Source organism: Myodes glareolus, chromosome 7, assembly GCF_982192425.1.
Source record: "Myodes glareolus chromosome 7, mMyoGla1.1, whole genome shotgun sequence".
Taxonomy (NCBI): domain Eukaryota; kingdom Metazoa; phylum Chordata; class Mammalia; order Rodentia; family Cricetidae; genus Myodes; species Myodes glareolus.
In genome coordinates this window covers 100,629,327-100,646,926 of record NC_142032.1, presented here as the reverse complement: position 1 = coordinate 100,646,926, position 17,600 = coordinate 100,629,327, and the positions used below count along the sequence as shown (strand labels likewise).

Below are 17,600 nucleotides of genomic sequence, written 5' to 3'. Positions count from 1 at the left end.
GAAACTCTAGTGCACATGGCTGGTCGGGCACAGAGTATGGATACACATCACATCACAGAAGATGTTTTCTTAGTAAGGTGTTGAGATGCTTCACTGTGTTCTTTTCTTCCCAGACATCTTTGGAATAACTGCTATTGGACAAACATTAGGGTAATAGGGATTCGTAGACAAAATAAAGATGAAGAAATTAGATGGCTTGAACTTTAGTTTATAGTCTACCTTCTGCTCAAGAAAATATCCAACCTCTCCCTGCATAGCTTCATTTTTCATCTATATATAGATAATCATATATCATAGAATTACTGGAATGATTTAAAAAAAGAATATGAGAAAGAATTGAGCCTACTGACTGCCATGTAGCCTCAGTGAGGTTAGTCATGGTGTATATGTTTCTGACATTAAGTTCTAATAGAAAATGAATGCTGACTGAAGAGTACAGGATGACTTAAATGCTCCCCTTTGCAAACACACCTGCAGGTACATATTGAAGGAATAATGTCAAATAACAAAAGGTTCACATTTTATTATTTGTGTAAATATCAATGCAGTATTAACACTTCTTTCAGGATGCACAGAATCCATTCTTGAGGAGCCTGGGAATTAGTTATATATTTAGTATGCTTGATTCTCCAAGAAAAAAAATTATTGATGTCAACATAATAGGCAAAATATCTCTCAAAAGATGTCCCCATTTTTAACCCATGAGCATGCAGTTTTCTGTCAAAAAATAATTTTACATGTGCAACTAAGATTATGGATACTAAGATAATTTTTTTCTTCTGTTACTTTTGGATAGAATTAGTGATATAAAACTAAGTGCATGGGTTCTTAAACTCATCAAATGTTTTTAGAGGAAAGGAAAGTTACAGTAGATGAGTAGGGCTGGAGTACAGGGGGCACTCACTCCATCCTTATCTACAGGAGACAAATGAAAGGCATGGGCATTACTGAAGGCAGCTTTGAGGGAAAAGAGCTGATGCCTAAACATGTAGCCAGATAACAGACACCCCAGTCTAATAGCCAAGAGGAAATGAAACATACCAGCCACCTTTAAATAAGGTTATTCCCCAGAATTCTGACCTATAAAACATAAGAGAGTCTTGTTTTAAGCTACTGAGTGTAGACACATTTCTTCTGGCTGCAACAGAAAACTAACAGAGTGAGCTTTCGGCAAAAGGAAGAGGACAGACAAAGAATAAAGAAGGAATATTTCCAGGAGATCTGAATATAAATATAGTGGAGAGAATGATGAAGTGGGGAAAGGGTGATACAAGGGAGGCTGTGCCCGAATCTGTGAAACCCGACTCTCCGATGCGGGCACGCGCTTCCCATATCGAACCATGAGTCTGGATCAATATCTTAGGAGTTAAACAGACACACACACACACACACACACAGACCAGGATCATTTGCCCAAAGGGTAAATGTCGACTTTATTCAGCACATGTTGGGTTTATATACTTGGGGGCAAAAGGATGAGAGCCCCCTCCCACTTGGGAATGAGAACATAGTGTTGACCACTTGGTGCCAAGTGGCACAGCAGCCAAGCAGGGGGTATCGAGCTGGTGGCAGTGTCAGCTGGAGCAGGTGCGGGAACCTTTGCTTGCAGGTGAAATTACCATATCAAAAGAGGACAATGCTCTCTCTAAGCTAATTCCCCTAGCAGCGAGCAGAGGAGAAGGCAGGAAGCTAGGCTGGTAGGAGATACAGCCCTGCATAGCACCTCGAAGAACCAGGAAAAGACCTGGGTACCAACAGATGAAAGAGCAGGGAATTCATTCACATTAACTTATATGGGCCGTGGATGGTGGCGACAGTGAGGCCAAGCAATTTAGAGACTGGAGACACCCCTGCTATAAATGGAGAAAAGAAGATACATGCAAACTTATTATTAGGAAATTGAGAGTATCTCTCAGCAATATTCTTCTAACACAAAATATAAAATCACAAGCTAAAAGTGAATTTGAGATTAGTAGTTGTGGTGGTTTAAGAAGCAAACCCATAATGAAATAGGTTTCAGGATAAAACTAAGTGGAAGAAGACTTGCCTGAGTTTAATACCTCCAATAGCTATGAAAGAGGGAGTCTGGAAATGTTCAAATCTGGGATCATTATAATACTGAGTTTATCACTTCCTTTAATCTGACTACACACTTCATCAGATGACTCTTCAATCAAAGGCTGTTTTAATTTCTTGACAGTCACCTATAGTCAGATTTTTCTTTGGGAAGCCAGCTCCCTAATGACAACACAGAAACTCATTATTATGAAAGCTCAGACACCTCTACCACTATCTCTTATAACTTAAATTAACCTATTTATTTTAATCTGTGTTCTGCCACATGTCTTGTTACCTCATCTCTCAGTTCCGCTCATGTTGCTTCCTCCACATCTGACCGGTGACTCTGTCTACTTTTTTCCAGAGTTCTTTCTCTGCCCTAAAGTCCCACCTATACTCCTACCTAGCTATTGATCCTTCAGCTTGTTATTATACCAATCTCAGTGATACATTTTCAGTCAGTATACAAATATCCCCTAACAACCACCCCCTGAAGCCCCCTTTTCTCTTTCATGCCTGTTATAGAACTGTCATCAAGGGGGTTGCCTTGATGCTCTCCAACACTCAAATCCTGTGTTCTGGATTATATTTGTTCCTTTCTTGTGTGTTCATACTTAATTGCTGAAGTCATTTCTTCTTCATGCATTTTTGAAAATAAGTAAAGTAAAATCCAATGTGCTGATGCAAATATACAGAGAAATATATAGTATAAATATCAAATCAAAAGAATTAGCATATATTCACCTTTAATAATTGTTTTCTTGTGGTAGAACATTGAAACTCTTTTAACTCCTTTGAAATGTGTGGTGATACCTAGTTTGTACTCTACAAATAAAGCTTGCCTGAAGACCCGAGGGCAGAGCTAGCCACTAGTTAACCATGGAGATCTGGAGGTCTGTATAGACAGACCTCAAGTGATAAAGTTGGGTGGAGAGAGGAATCTAAGGCAGGAGGAGTCAGGAAGTTAGCCCTTTTTCAATTAAGGAAGAGTAAGGTAAGAGTTAGCTATGGCTTGCTCCTTTCTCTCTCTGAGCTCTCAGCATTTGCACCATGTCTGGCTCCAGGTTTTTATTATTGAGACCAATTAGAACTTGTTCAACAATTGATGCCTAACTTTACTGCACCAATTCACAAGAGTCTCTTGTCTGTCGCTTGCAGCCACTGACACAAACTGGAGCTACACACAGGAAGGGGAAACAGACAAGATCTCCTGAGAAAATTGAAAGTGGAGGGGGGAAAAAGGAACGGTGGGAGGGAAGGAAGAAAGGAAAAGGGGAGGGAGGAGGAGAACATGAGAGGGCAGGATGCTCAAGAAGGGGGAAGGACAGTGAGGGAGAGAAAGGAAAGAGATATCTTGATTGAGGGAGCCATTAAAGGGCTAGTGAGAAACATGGCATTAGGAAAGTTCCCAGGAATCCACAAGGATGACACCAGCTAAGACTCTAAGCAAAAGTGGAGAGGACACCTAAACTGGTCTTCTCCTGTAATCAGATTGATGACTGCTTTAATTGTCATCATAGAATTTTCAGCCAGCAACTGATGGAAGCAGATACAGAGACCTACAGCGAAGCACTGGGTCGAGCTACCGGAAGCCAGCCCGTGAGCAAATGGATCAAGACCATGATGGTGATACCCACAGAAACAGCTGACCTAAGCTAGTGAGAGCTCACTGACTCTGGACTGATAGTGGGGTAACCTACACAGGACCAAACTAGGCCTACTGAGGGACAGCTGTGAGGCTTGGGCAGTCTGTGGGGTCACTGACAGTGGAACTAGGATTTATCCCTAGTGCTTGAATTGGAGTCTAGGAACACATTCTCTTTGGAGGGATACCTTGCTCAGAATAGATCTAGGTGGGAAGGCCTTGGTCACATCTCAAAGTGAAGCGTCAGACTTTGTTGACTCCCAATGAGAAACCTTACCCTTTCTGAGGAGTGGATGGGAGTTGGGTGAGGGGAATGGTGGGGCAGAAGAGAGGGGGGAGTGGAAACAGGGACAGCTATATAAAAGGAGAAAAGATTGTATTAAAAATTCTTAATAAAAAAAGGAGAAAAAAAAGAACAGAGCAAGTGGGCAAAACAAAGTATCTGGGTTATTTGGTTTTTTCCCATTGCTCTGAAGTCTTAACCTAATCTTGAGTCATTTTGGTAATCATGGGAGGAATTTTTAGTCGAACAATAGGAAGGGTTCTATTAAGGACGTGTGAGGATCTGTTTGGTGGCACCTTCCGCTGGAATGAAGTGGGAGAGCTCCATCACCCACCCTCCAACTGCACACTTAGAAGGTGTGTTCTGTAGAGCCTGTAACAGCAATGCACAGGAGGAAGACGTGGACGCAAACCGCTGCTTCGCTGAGACTCCTTGGGTGTGTACTCAGAATGACAAAAGGACTAGTAACCATTGACCCCCAAGTCATTTCCTAGCAACACTTCTTTCATCCAACACTCTTCTAATCTCATGAGCCCAGTAGGTTCTCCACACATTGTTTTGAGAAATGTCTTCCTCTGCTGCTCTATAGACTAAATATGTCGACATTCTTCCGGTGTCCCAAGCAGGCACACAGACTGCATAGTCCTGAGGCTTATTTTTCATATCATATACCAAATTGTACCCTCTCTTGCTCAACAAAGTGAGGAGCATTTGTTATCTGTTTATAAGAATGAACCATGAAACTAATCACTCTTTGAACAGGGAAGACTAAGTCTTGAGAAGAAGTTAAAGCCAATACCTCAGCATACACCTGTGACACTGGTACCCACAGCCCTGCGATGGTGTGAATTTTGTTGCAAATATAGTTCTTATCAGTGCACTAGAGAATTGGCCTTCAATATGTCTTTGGATAAGCCAGTGACAGACCCAGACAGAACCATGGCCCATCTGCTTACTGGTCTGAGAAGAACAGGATTGTTCTTCTCAGGAAATATCCATGAGTCTCTCCCAGATGCAGAAGACTTTGAAGAGTAAGGGGTGGATTCTTAGTGACCTTATCAACTGTGCTGTGGAGAAATCAACTTTTTCTTAGTGTTTCCAAAAGCATTTTTCAAACACAGTGAAGACCCAAAGTTTTGCATCAGAGTCTTTTAGAGCTGTGGTAACAAGGCAAAGCAGTGTGGTGGCATTTGTGACAGCACTAAGTCATTACATCACATTTATGATAGAGTCAAAATCACTAAACAGCCAAATCAATTTTAAAAGATTTATTTAACCCTCACCCTACCACCTCCAGCTAGAGAAGGAGCTGACCTCCCCTTTATCAGTTGCAACACTTGGGAAAGTGGGCCTTGCCCCTCATCTGGGCAGCACAGTAGAGCTGAACCTACTGATGGGGTACAGGTGAACTGCCACAAGAAGTCGAGTGTGAGAAATCTGACCCCACCCTTCATCTGCTATATAGTGGTGTGCACAGGGGAGAGATACCCTCCTCACCCCTCACCACCTGTGGCAGGTGAGAGAACTGGCCTTGAGGTTGTAAGAGTGGGAGAGCTGTCCCTGCCCCTCATCAGCAGTACTAGGGAGAGTGGTCACTGCACCTCACCTGGGCAACACAAAAGAATTGGCCCTGAGGGTGTAGGTGTGGGAGAAACAACCCCGAGGACTGAAAGCAGTCATTGATGCTGGAGAACTCACCCTGGTAGTAAGGACAAGGGAGAGGTTGTGGACTGATCGACCCTGACTACCCAGGCCCAGAACCAGGGCTATGAGTTGGCCCACCCCAACATCTGCCCCATCTGTGACCTGCTAGAGCCTGTGAAAGGACCGGTCCTGCAGACCCAAAGCTGCAGGATCTCACAGCACAGGGCAGCAGCAAGATAACCAGGAGGAGCCCTAGCGAGGTTCCAGCATCAATAGTATAATAGAAACCAGAGGCCTCAAATCAGACCAATGACCCATCGCCCTGACACTTACAAGTAAAGATAGACGGATAAACGCCTTCTGTATGACCTGTGTCACACTACAGCTTCCATGATGACATTAATTTTTTTCTTTTTCTTTTATTTTTCTCTTAAATTTTATTTTATTTTGGGTGAGGTTGCAAGGGCAGAAGGCGGATATGAAGGAACAGGGAAATGAATGGGACAGAGACGCACGATGAGAGGGACACAAAGAATAAATAAAAAGAAAGTTTAAAAAAGATTTACTTAAGCACATTTGACTCTGTTAATTGCTATTATTATAAACCATAGTTCATATTCTAAATAAGTATATAAAGTACAGTTATAAAAATATTTAAAAATAAAGTTTACTTTTATTCAGTTGTAATGCAAATAGTATTTACACTATGATAAAACTCAATATAAAATTAATCTTTAGTAAAAGCACGATGAATTTCAGAGTAAGGTGATTGGATGTGATAATTCAGCCAGAACGGTTATTGATGCACAGCTAGAGAACACAACTATTCGTTCCCTTGCTCCTCACTGTGCCTCTCTCCCATGCATTGCAGTCCCCTTGATGGGGGCGAAAGAGAAGAACAACGAACAAAGCATAGGTGGAAAGGACAAATTAACTCTATACTGAGGCGGTTAAAATCTAGTCCCTGAGGGCAGTGTGAACAGGATGCAGGTAGCAAGCAGTTAGTTCCACTTGGGATAAGATTCGGGAACGTTCAAACAAAGCATTCCTTTAGACATTGACTCACACATACCATATTTTAAGAGATTTTTTTAACACTAAATTTTCTTTATACTTGGGACAGGTGCGTACACGTCACAGGGTCATTGAGCTGTCAGAAGGAACAATTTGCAGGAGTCAGTCTGTTCCTTTCACTATGTATACCCCCAAATCAAACTTGGGGAGTCATGTTTAGTGACCCATTCATTCCTTTACCCACTGGACCAAGTTACTTGCCTGCATGTTGTATTTTAAAACTCAGTATAGAATCTTGTGTTTGTTACCATTAAATAGAAAATAATATGCGTATATAAGGTATGCTTGTTTTTACATAAATGATAACTCAAATTATTTTGTTTCTATTTCAAAACAAGCCAACTAGATAGATGAAAGATTGACACTTCATTTTACATGTGAAAAAAATTAAGACTCTAAAATCTCAAATTTCATTTACACTTTCTTCTATTGGGACAGTGAGAAACTCAGAGAGCTAATAAACATTTTCCAATATGAAACTCTAATTTGTTAGAAGGCAGCAATGATTTGTAGGTTTGTTGATTTGTTCAAATTTTATTTTCTTCACTTCATTACTCAATTATTATCCCTTATTCAACCATGCTTCACTTATCCCTTCATTATTAGTCTCACAGATCCTGTCTTAATGGAACGATCATGGCAAGTGTAAGGTGGATGGGCAGAATGTCACAAAATTATTGCCACAGAATGGTTCTACTCTTTGAGGAGAAACGTATCTACGAAGAGTGACAGAATAGTCACCGCAGTTATAACCAAAGGATTGGAAACTTCCATGAGCAGAAACTAAATGCTGATGTACCTCTGGTCTCCCATGTGGGGAAAACACCCAAGGAATCCTAAAGTCAAATAGATCTTTGCAACCTTTCAGACCCCAGGTATCACACCACTATCACTTTAACTTTCATGGTTTGGACTACACAGCCCAATGCATAGGGACCCCTATCTGTGTTTATCTTTTTCATGCACATTCCTGGAAGCCTCACAGAGCCATCAAGTACTTTGATATAGTCTTTGATTTCTCTGGAAAAATAGCAATTCATTGTTGTGATGGCAAAAGTGCCGCTGCTTTTCTTGGAAACAAGATTGCTTTCTGTCTCCAGAGAAAAGTTAACAAAGTTAAGTTCTAGGTATGACTCCAAATGGTGTTGACCGGTACTAGCTTAATAATGTGGATGAAACTTCTTAGCAGTGATCCTAGGACTTTAAGCACACACCTCACATCCCTAAGTTAATCTCGCCCTGTTCTGGTGCATGGCTATCCATACTTCCAACACTAGATCACATACCATTTCTGCCTTTGCTAGAATTACAGCTTGACCCTGAAAAGCATCTTGAGAAGTCTCCTACGAATCTCCTTTGTCTTAATGGAGTAGATGACAGGATTTAGCACGGGAGGCACAAAGAGATAGAGGATAGACATGAGGATATGGACCGCATGAGGTAAGCCAGCCCCAAAACGATGCACAATGGACACACTGACCATGGGCACATAAAAGATGAGCACAGCCAAGATGTGGGACACACACGTGTTGAGCGTCTTCAGGCGCTCCTCCCGAGATGCAATGGCCAGCACAGATCGAAGGATAAGCACATAAGAGATGAGGATGAGTGCCGAGTCCAGGCCAAAGGTGAGTAGCACAATGGCCAACCCATAGTGGCTGTTGAGGGAAACATCAGTACATGCCAGCTTAATCATATCCACATGTAGGCAGTAAGCGTGGGAGAGGATGTTCTGAGGACGGCAGAAGGGAAGTCTGTGCAAAAGTACTGGGAAGACCACAATGAGAACAAAACTGCGGAGGACTGTTCCCAAGCCCATTGCCACAATTCGGGCATTGGTGAGCACTGTAGCATAGCGCAGTGGATTGCATATGGCTACATAGCGATCAAAGCTCATGGCTAGAAGAATGCCAGACTCTGTCCAAGAAAAAAGATGTATAAAAAACATCTGGACCAAGCATGCATTAAAGGTGATCACTCGGGCATGGAAACAAAGGGCAGCCAGAACAGTTGGCAGAGTGGAAAGAGACACACCTAAGTCATTCACAGACAGCAGGGACAGGAAGTAGTACATGGGCTGGTGCAAGCTCTGCTCCTCCTTGACAATGAGGAGGATCAAGGAATTGCCTACAATGGAGATGGCATAGAATAAAATGAAAGGGAGGGACAGCCAGACCTCCATGGCTTCCATTCCTGGAAAGCCTGTCAGAATAAAAATGGGAGCCTCAGAGGCATTGATCCTGAAGTTGGCCATGAGAGGACAGGGTAGTTTGTTACCAGTCAGATCGGTGTTTCATACAAGCTACAGCATGTGTCCAGTCCTGCCACAATCCCTGCGGAGGAAAAGGCAGCACGCCGGGATTTTCATGACTGCACATGCATTTGACCTCTGAAGCCAACTGAGCTGAAGTCGGGAAGCTCTAGCTGTGAGAAGAGGCTTCTTCTCAGGCTCCTTCAGGAGAAGGAACTGGCAGTCTTTCCAAGGGAGCTGACCATCTCATTCAGCCTCTTAGTAGCTCCCTGAATATGGTCTTTATGGCCATTCAGTCAGCTCCTTCCATATGCTTCCCACTTCATAACCACGACCTAAGATGATCTACTGGAAATTAAATTTCCATCCTGAAAAATAAGGAAATAAGTGTACAAGTAAAGAAAATAAATGATCCCAGGGTTCTTGCTAAGGAAGCTACATGGCTATAACTTCAATTCTAACCCACTACAATACCCAGTATTTTCCTATCATTGATAAAATAATCACATGCTTTCATATTCATAACACCATTGCTGTTCCTCTATTAGAACATCAGATTTCCTTAGGTATAGAAGCTAATGAATGCTACCCTACACCAGCCCAGTGAGATCATGAGAGTGACAAGCCTTTCATTTTACACTCTTCGCCTTTGTTTTCTTACATATGCTTTATAACCATCCATTTGAGAAAGAAACACACTCAATATTTTGTAACATTTCTATGGCAAATCTACAAACCTTTGGGGGTCTGACCAGTTTCTGTGTCTCGCAGATAATCATTAACACACACACACACACACACACATCTATCATTGAACATAGAGTTTCTATAGTTATTATTCTATACAACCCTCAGGAAAGATACTTTTCTGTGACAGAAGTTTTGTATCAGGGAATATTAATACTAAGTATCAGGAGAAAATTGCCTGTTGGAGGACAAGGATTTTGAAAAGAGTCCCAAGGATCCATGCATGAAGGGCAAGTTTTCTGGGAAACAGCATTAGTTTTGACGAGACAGGAAAGACAGACCAGAAACACTCAGAGAGAAACCTTTAGAGTGTGATGAACCCCTGACAGCACCATACAGAGAAAGAACACTGCTGGTTTTAGGGGAGACTGTCCCAAGGTGAACAGACTTCTTGAACACCCTAGTCTCATTCCACCATGAAATACGTTCCACGGTAAGGAAATCTAAAATTGTCTTAATAGAAGCCTGCTTCTGCAGAGAAAGAATAGCATTCGTATCTGATCCTGTTGTAACCAGAGAGTATGCAAAGGCCTCAGTAGCCCTGCTGATGCCAGTGTCACTTCTGCTTCTTGGTAATTTTCCACGTATTTACACCAAGGAACAAAATAAGAAGAGTGAAGAAAGAAGTGACAAAGAGTTAGAAGGACAAAAATATAAAAAGAGGAGAGGCTGAAATCAAATGGTTTTGTTTGTTTGCTCAGTGGTGCTGTTCGTTTTTTCAAGGCAGGATTTCTCTGTGTAGCCCTGACTGTCCTGGAACTCTCTCTGTAGACCAGGTTGTCTTCAAACTCACAGAGATCCATATGCCTTTGCCTACAAAGTACGGGGCTTAAAGGAGTCTGCCACCACCACCCAGAAAAAAAAAAATGTTTTCTGTTTTTGTTTAAAGAGGAAATAATACGAAATGATAAGGGTCAAATGAGGAAATGCAAGATGAGAGACAAAACATTAGGAAGACAACAACAGTAACACTAAAAATAAGGATTACGAGAAAGACAAATAAAACCACACACAGCTACAAGGAGCTCCCTCAGCCTGCCTCATGCTCTTGGCGACCTGTGATGGGGCCTGGTGAAGGATAGAGAGGAACCCATATTCATGCTGAATCTCTCAGGAGCCACTTCTCAACTTCTGAGCAATGGAGGGTCTACAACAAGACCTAATCGTCTTCAGCCAAACACTGCTGGGAATAGGTTCTTCATCATAAGATTCTGGTGTTTATTACTGTCTATTCCCATGGGTGCTTCAAATTTCTGCGCAGAGAACATCACAAAAGTCCCTCTGCTCCCAGCCAAACAGAGCTTGCATGCACCTATTGTTTGTCCTCGTGCCTGCTGAAGTCCTGAAAACAATGTGTCAAGTCAGAGTCCGAGTACCAAGGAGCCCAACTCTAGTAAATGATAATATACAAGTATAACTCATTCTTCCTTACCTCCAGATAGACAGAGCCCTTCCCCGCAAGCCTAGTTTCCACTTTAAGAGCTCTTTCCAGGTAAGGAGCAGAAACTCTACTGTAATCTCATAGACAATAGAAACAAATGCTTCTAAATGATGCCCTGAGTTTCCAGGGTCCTCTGAACCCCATCAAAGGTTAAGGGCATTGCCTTATTTAATCTTTACAACCAAATTCACAGACAAGGAATCCTCCCACTTCACACATGAGAAAACTGGAGGCTCAGAAAGTCAAAGCACAATCAAGATTATTAGTATCAAGTGACAAGGCTGCTTTCAAACACAGACCATTGGATTATTCACTTACAATTATTACAGCACATACCAGACAGACATGATAATTCAAGTCTGTAATCATGGCATGGGGAAACTAAGCCAAAAGGATCATAAACTGGAGACTACTCTGGTTGAGTCTAAGGCCTTGGCTAGCATGGGAGAAATATAGCTACACTCTGCCCCCATAAATAACTAACCAGCACTATTTCATTTTGTGTCTTCTAGTTTGCTGCAAGTAACCAGAATTTATCCTCTTCCAAAGCTGAATAAGCACACTATTGTACATGTATGGTAAATATTTTATTTTTCATTTAGCAGCTTTTGGGGACCTGGGCTGATTTCACCCCTTAATTGCTATAAAGAGTGCTGAAACATGTGTGAGACTGCGTGTATCTCCTCGTTACTCAGACATCTTTCTTTTGGAAATATACAAAGATAGAAATCATAGAGTGGATTTATTTTTAGAAACTTACGACTATGTGAGTACCTGTAATAGACCTGCTAGTTCATATTCCTGTCAGGAGTTATGAGTCCCTCCCTCTCCCTAAACTCATCAGTATCTATTGTAGGATTTTAATTCTTTGGGGGTTTCATGGGGAGGCCCAAAAATGTGAGCCTATTTCTACCTTGTCTGATGGTCAGAGAGTTTGGAGGTTCCTCAAAATTGATGACAGCAGTCAGGGTTGCACATTATGACTCAGGATGTGGTTACTTGGTTCTTTTGATATTAAGATGGCTGATACAGGTAGATCCACACCACCCTGACAGATGGTCAGGATATGCAAGCATACTTCTCTTTCTTTTGTAATAGGAGGTTACCTGGGGAGTGGCAGATTTCAGGATACTTGATCTAGGGTGGGTTCATTGCCTAAACAACAGAGTGCTAATGACTTGATGTCTCAAAGTGTTAACGCAATTAACTGTTCCAGTAGTCCTTTGTATTGTGTTAAAGAAGTCTTTTGTTGCCTTCTCCCCCCCCCCCCCCCCGCCTCCTTTTGGTTTTGGGAGTATAAAATCATATGGAAAATTAAACACTGATGATTTTAGTATTCATTGGAACTCCTTCCCGGTAGTATTCCATGTTTCTGTTTCATTATTTTTACTCGTTTCATTATATTCTTTACTATATTTTGGGAGCCTCATGTCCGTACCCTGGCAAGCGGTGTTTTTGTCAAGGTTGGTCCCTGACAGTTTCACAGCAATGTGTTTTGATCATATTCAACTCTTTCCAGATCCACACTCCCTTCTGTACTGACCTAATTTTGTGTCCTTTTTAGTCTTGAATGTGTGGTCTTCACTGAAGAGTGGATGACTTAACAGGAGCTACACCTTAGAGAACATGTCTCCCTCTCCCAGCAGCTAGTGGATGTCAATAGCTCCATGACTAGGGGTAGGATTCTGTGTTCAACTTCTCTCTCCATACTGAGATTTGGTCTAATTGGGGCTTGTCCAGATTTTTTTTAGCTGTTGCAACTTGTGTGAGTTTATTTGTGCAGCCACCCTCCTGGATCTAGAAAGCAATCTTTAGTCATCCCCCACCTCAGTCTGCTACATTCTTTCCACACCTTTCCTACAGTAGATCTGAGTCGTGGGAGAGATGTGAGATAGATATGGTCCCTTCAGAGCAGACCATTCTGCTGGTTCAGATTCTCTGCTCTCTGGCTAGTTATGGGTCTCTATATTAATTGCTATCTATTTCTCTGATGAGGGTTGAGCAATGTATTGATCTTTGGCTATAATGATATCATTAAGAGTCTATTTAATAGCATGTTTATTTAAGTAGGGTAATAGTAGTAGATCTCCCTCTAGAACCTGTGACCTGTTCTAGTCACAGGTTCTTAGCCTGATAATGGTACCAGATATGAGTTTCATTTTGTGAATGGAATTTAAGTCCAATCAGAGAATGTTTGCTTACTCCCAAGATGTTTGTGATTCTAAAGCACCATGGACTTGTCTTTTCTTTTCTTTTGTTAAAAAACAAAATTCAACCTACCTCTTTGTATTGTCTTTATAAGAGAGATGAAGAGGACTCATAGCCTTTCAGGGTGCTGGGCAGACATTGAACATTGCTAAAACAAATTATTAAGTGATTTTGAAATTAACATCAATTTTAATAATAAGTTTTTATTGTAAGTGCTCTTCTTATGTTTAATTTTCTTTGACTAAGCAAAAAAAATATTCACAGCAATATGGGGAAATTTGGCTCCGTAAGTGACAGCTCTTGGACTCTTCCCTGGTGCACTGCTTCCACAAACAGACACCTATCAGTCAAATAGCCAGCCAGCTAATCAATATTCTGTGTGTGTGTGTGTGTGTGTGTGTGTGAGGGGTGTGAGGGCCGGGTGAGAGAGAGGGGGTGGAAAAAGACAGAGATGTTTTCTGGAATTTATCATTCTTATAAAACAGAAGGAGAATGAAAAACACATATCAAAAACTGTTTATAGTTGTTATTACATTCCAGTATTTCTGCCCTGTTCAGACATAAGTCACTGATTATGAAGCATCCATCACATAAATAAATTTTAAACACGTTGTTTTCCTTCTTAATCATATGTATTCAGATAGTTCGCTTGTTTGTTTATTTTTATAAGAATATGTGCATGCCTGGGTGAGTTTATGTACATCACGTAGTATCTGCAGAAAACAGAAAAGGAAGTATGATTTCCTGTACTGGAGATTACAGGAAGTTAGGAGCTACTGGAGGTGGGTCCTGGGAATTGAACCCAACTCTTTGGCAGGATTAGACAGGCTCTTTCTGAAAATATTAATAATTTTAAAGTATATTTTGTGAAATGAAGGCTAATGGACAGGCGCATACACACGTCCCTGATTATCCCTTTGAGAGGGCCTGTGTCCATGGCAACCATAACATACAGCACATAGGAAAAGAGACAAAAGAGGGAAAGAGAAGAGACAATGAGCATAAAAATTGCCAATCCTGCAGAAGATATGAAGGAAGGATTGTAGAACTCAGTGACTCCAAGGATACCACAAAGAAAACCCACAGAACTAACTAACATGGGCTCATAAGGGTTCACAGAGACTGAACCAACAACCAGGGATCCTGCATGGGACTGACCTAGGCCCTCTGCATATACTACAGTTGTGTAGCTTGGTCTTAGTGTTGATCTCCTAGCTGTGGGAGCCATGGATGGCTCTGAATCTGTTGCCTGATTTGGGAACCCATTCCTCCTGCCTGATTGCCTCATCCAACTTTAGTGAAGGAGAAGGCACCTGGCCTCACTGCATCTTGATCCACCATGTCTGGTTGATATCCATGGAATCTGTATCTAAAGAGCAACAGTAGAGGAAGAGTGGATAAAGACGGGGGTGGAAGGACTGAGTTTTAGATTTGAGTATATCCCAATCTATACGCAACCACATCCTTTGAACAAAAAAGGATGGAATTCCAAGCTATACCAAACACAATCCCTGAGCTTACAAACCTGAGGCTGGATAGACAGTTATATCTAGAATGCACACTCATCTTTCATTCTTTGAAACAAACCATCATAAGCAGCTACACATGGCCTGTACACATGACTGTTAAACTGCTCATACTTCACAGACTCAAATTCACAGGACAACCCACCACAGCTAAAGCCTACGCATGTCAACCTATGATGGGTAGGCCCTTAATATTAGAGTCAAGAAAAAAAAAACAGTTGTTCAAAGAAAGAAGTCAGGGTACAATGCTAAGATCTAAAAGGAATCAAGGGACTCATAGCAAGGCTTCATGGAACACCTAGCAGAGGCATGCCCCATTCAGAGCGTGCTGCTTCTGCAACACAGCATTTGCCCTGGAACACAGATTTGTCTGTACGCCATTTTTCCAGAGTCTGCTTCCGTTTTCATTCATGGAAGAGCATGCTCTTTACAATTACCATTTGAAGTATTCTCTTGGGGACAACAATAAGGTAAAAAGAAAACACAGCAGAAAGTTTAGGTTTCTGATTTCCACTGTCCAAGTGTTTTTCCCCCGAGGAACTATGGTTATCAGAGAAAATCTTCTGACATATAAGCTCCCTCCCTCTCCCCACCCATTCCCCTTCTTTTATCTGTCTCTTTAAAACCGTGAGTGATTTCAGAAGTAGGTGTAGCAGAGGACGATGGGAGAAAAGCACTGGGATCTGAGTGCTGACCATCTAAACTGACAGCTAAATGAAGTGAGATGCTGATGTCTGAATCATGAGACGTGAGAGCAGTTGCAGTTCTGATAGTGCTACGGTCTACACCTCTTCACCTCACTTCTGTGAGCTAAGACCCGGTGACGAGATCAAGGTAAGATTAATGATGAAACTCTACCACTCTGGTTGCTGGTCTGCGCAAGGAGCTTATGAGATAGGCAAGGTGATGCTTCTACCAATACATTTATTTTGAGTTTGAGGACAATTTTATTTGAGCTTAAGAGAAAAACAGCAGGTTAGACAAGCTGTTGATATAAGTATCTGCCAGAAGGGAGATGGAGGAGAGATAAAGGGAAATGGTGAATATCAGTGAACTACCGTGGGGCAAAATGGAGGGTGACTTCAGAGAAAGAATGAAAAGCCCAAGCTGCCAAGAAAAGTATGTTTAGTTTTTGGACAGTACAGAGAGAGAGAATAAAAAGAGGAGGAGGAGGAGAAAGAAGAAAAAGAAGGAAGAGGAGTAGGAGGAAGGAGGAGGAGGGGGAGTAGGAAGAGAAAGAAGAAGAGGAGGAGGAAGAGGAAAAGGAAGAGAGGAAGAGGAGGAGGAAGGAAGAAGAGGAGGAAGAGGAATAAGAGGAGGAAAAAGAGGAAGAAGAAAAGGATAAGGAAGAGGAGGGGGAAGAGGAAGAGGAAGAAGAAAAGGAGGAGGAGGAAGGAGGAGAAGGAGGAGGAGAAGGAGGAGAAGGAGGAGGAGAGAAGAAGAAGAAGAAGAAGAAGAAGAAGAAGAAGAAGAAGAAGAAGAAGAAGAAGAAGAAGAAGAAGAAGAAGAAGAAGAAGAAGAAGAAGAAAAGTGCTGCCTGACTGAGGTGCTGCAAGCATTGGCCTGGGGTTAGAACTTTTAATCCCATTATTCAACTCTTTTCTTCAATTCTAAAAGCTGTGTGAGTTAGGCAAATTAAGTGTTGCCACTCTCGATTCAGAAAGAATTAAAAACCTCAGCAAGGTTGTAGGGTTTATCTGATGTCTAAAATCAAAGGGATAGATGAACTGAAGCTGGAATTCCATTACTGCATATGTCAAGATGACTCAGAGATTTGAAATTAGCCATACAAAATTCATATGTCTGAATTAAGGTTCAAATTTCTTGATACCCAACAAAAAGGTATCTGTGGTTATATGATGTATCAGTGAATAATGATACATGCAATACATACTATCCTTCTGCAACAAAAACATCTCATTCTTTAGGATATCTTTGTCGCTGGCCACACCAGGCTTATCCACTACCTCTCTACTATTAGCGTTTGATGTGCTACCTGGTCATCCCATCTAGCAATTGCCCTGGTGAGTTTGCAGGGCTGTGCACAAGGGCATTTACCACCCCTGACTGCTAGAACTCTATTGACACAAATCTTTCAGCCTGAACACAGAATTCTGGTGAACCTCAGTAACTGGGCCCTCAAGAAAACTCAGAATGAAAAAAAAAATAACGGACGCAATGAAAGAAGACCAGAGGAAGACCAGGACAGAGAATAAAGAACAGTCAAGGAGTTAATTTCCACTTCCCTTCAAAAGTTACTGCAATTTTTTTCCTCACTCAATTCTTTCCTCATTTATCAACTTCTCATTTTCTTTCTCCCTCAAGAGGTACACAGCAGATCCCCTCAGAGGAGGACACCAAGTCTTTACTCCTGAGCATTGCAGAATGAATCAATAAATAACCTCACTTAATGAGCCATGTGACCAAAGCAGAGTAGAATACAGGCTGAGCAGAAGACATTCAGAGAATTCAGAAAACTTTAAAAGGGGCAGACAATTCAACAAGAATAATGCTGAGTCTCCTCACTCTCTCAAGTCACACCCATCTGAATTTGCAAGGACACCCACCTTCCACTCCAGCAAAACTTCAAACACAGATAGACACCTGCTCAAACCACTGTAGCTCTTTTTTCTCTCCCAGCAACTCTGCATTTATGTAATACATCTTCGAGCGGCTGTGAGCCCACACCAGGACTCCTCTGCAGGGATCGACGCTCCACCAAA

The 17,600-nt window shown here is 41.8% G+C and overlaps 1 protein-coding gene across 1 annotated transcript; it reads right to left on the bottom strand.

Annotated features, from left to right (window-relative positions):
- Positions 1–8,010: 8,010 nt before the first annotated feature.
- On the bottom strand, positions 8,011–10,940 carry LOC125397290 (olfactory receptor 51I2-like). The gene is made up of 2 exons (XM_048429569.3): positions 10,901–10,940; positions 8,011–8,918 (listed from the first exon to the last, which is right to left on the bottom strand). The coding sequence occupies exons 1-2, from the start codon at positions 10,938–10,940 to the stop codon at positions 8,011–8,013; spliced, it is 948 nt and encodes a 315-aa protein (XP_048285526.3).
- Positions 10,941–17,600: the final 6,660 nt, after the last annotated feature.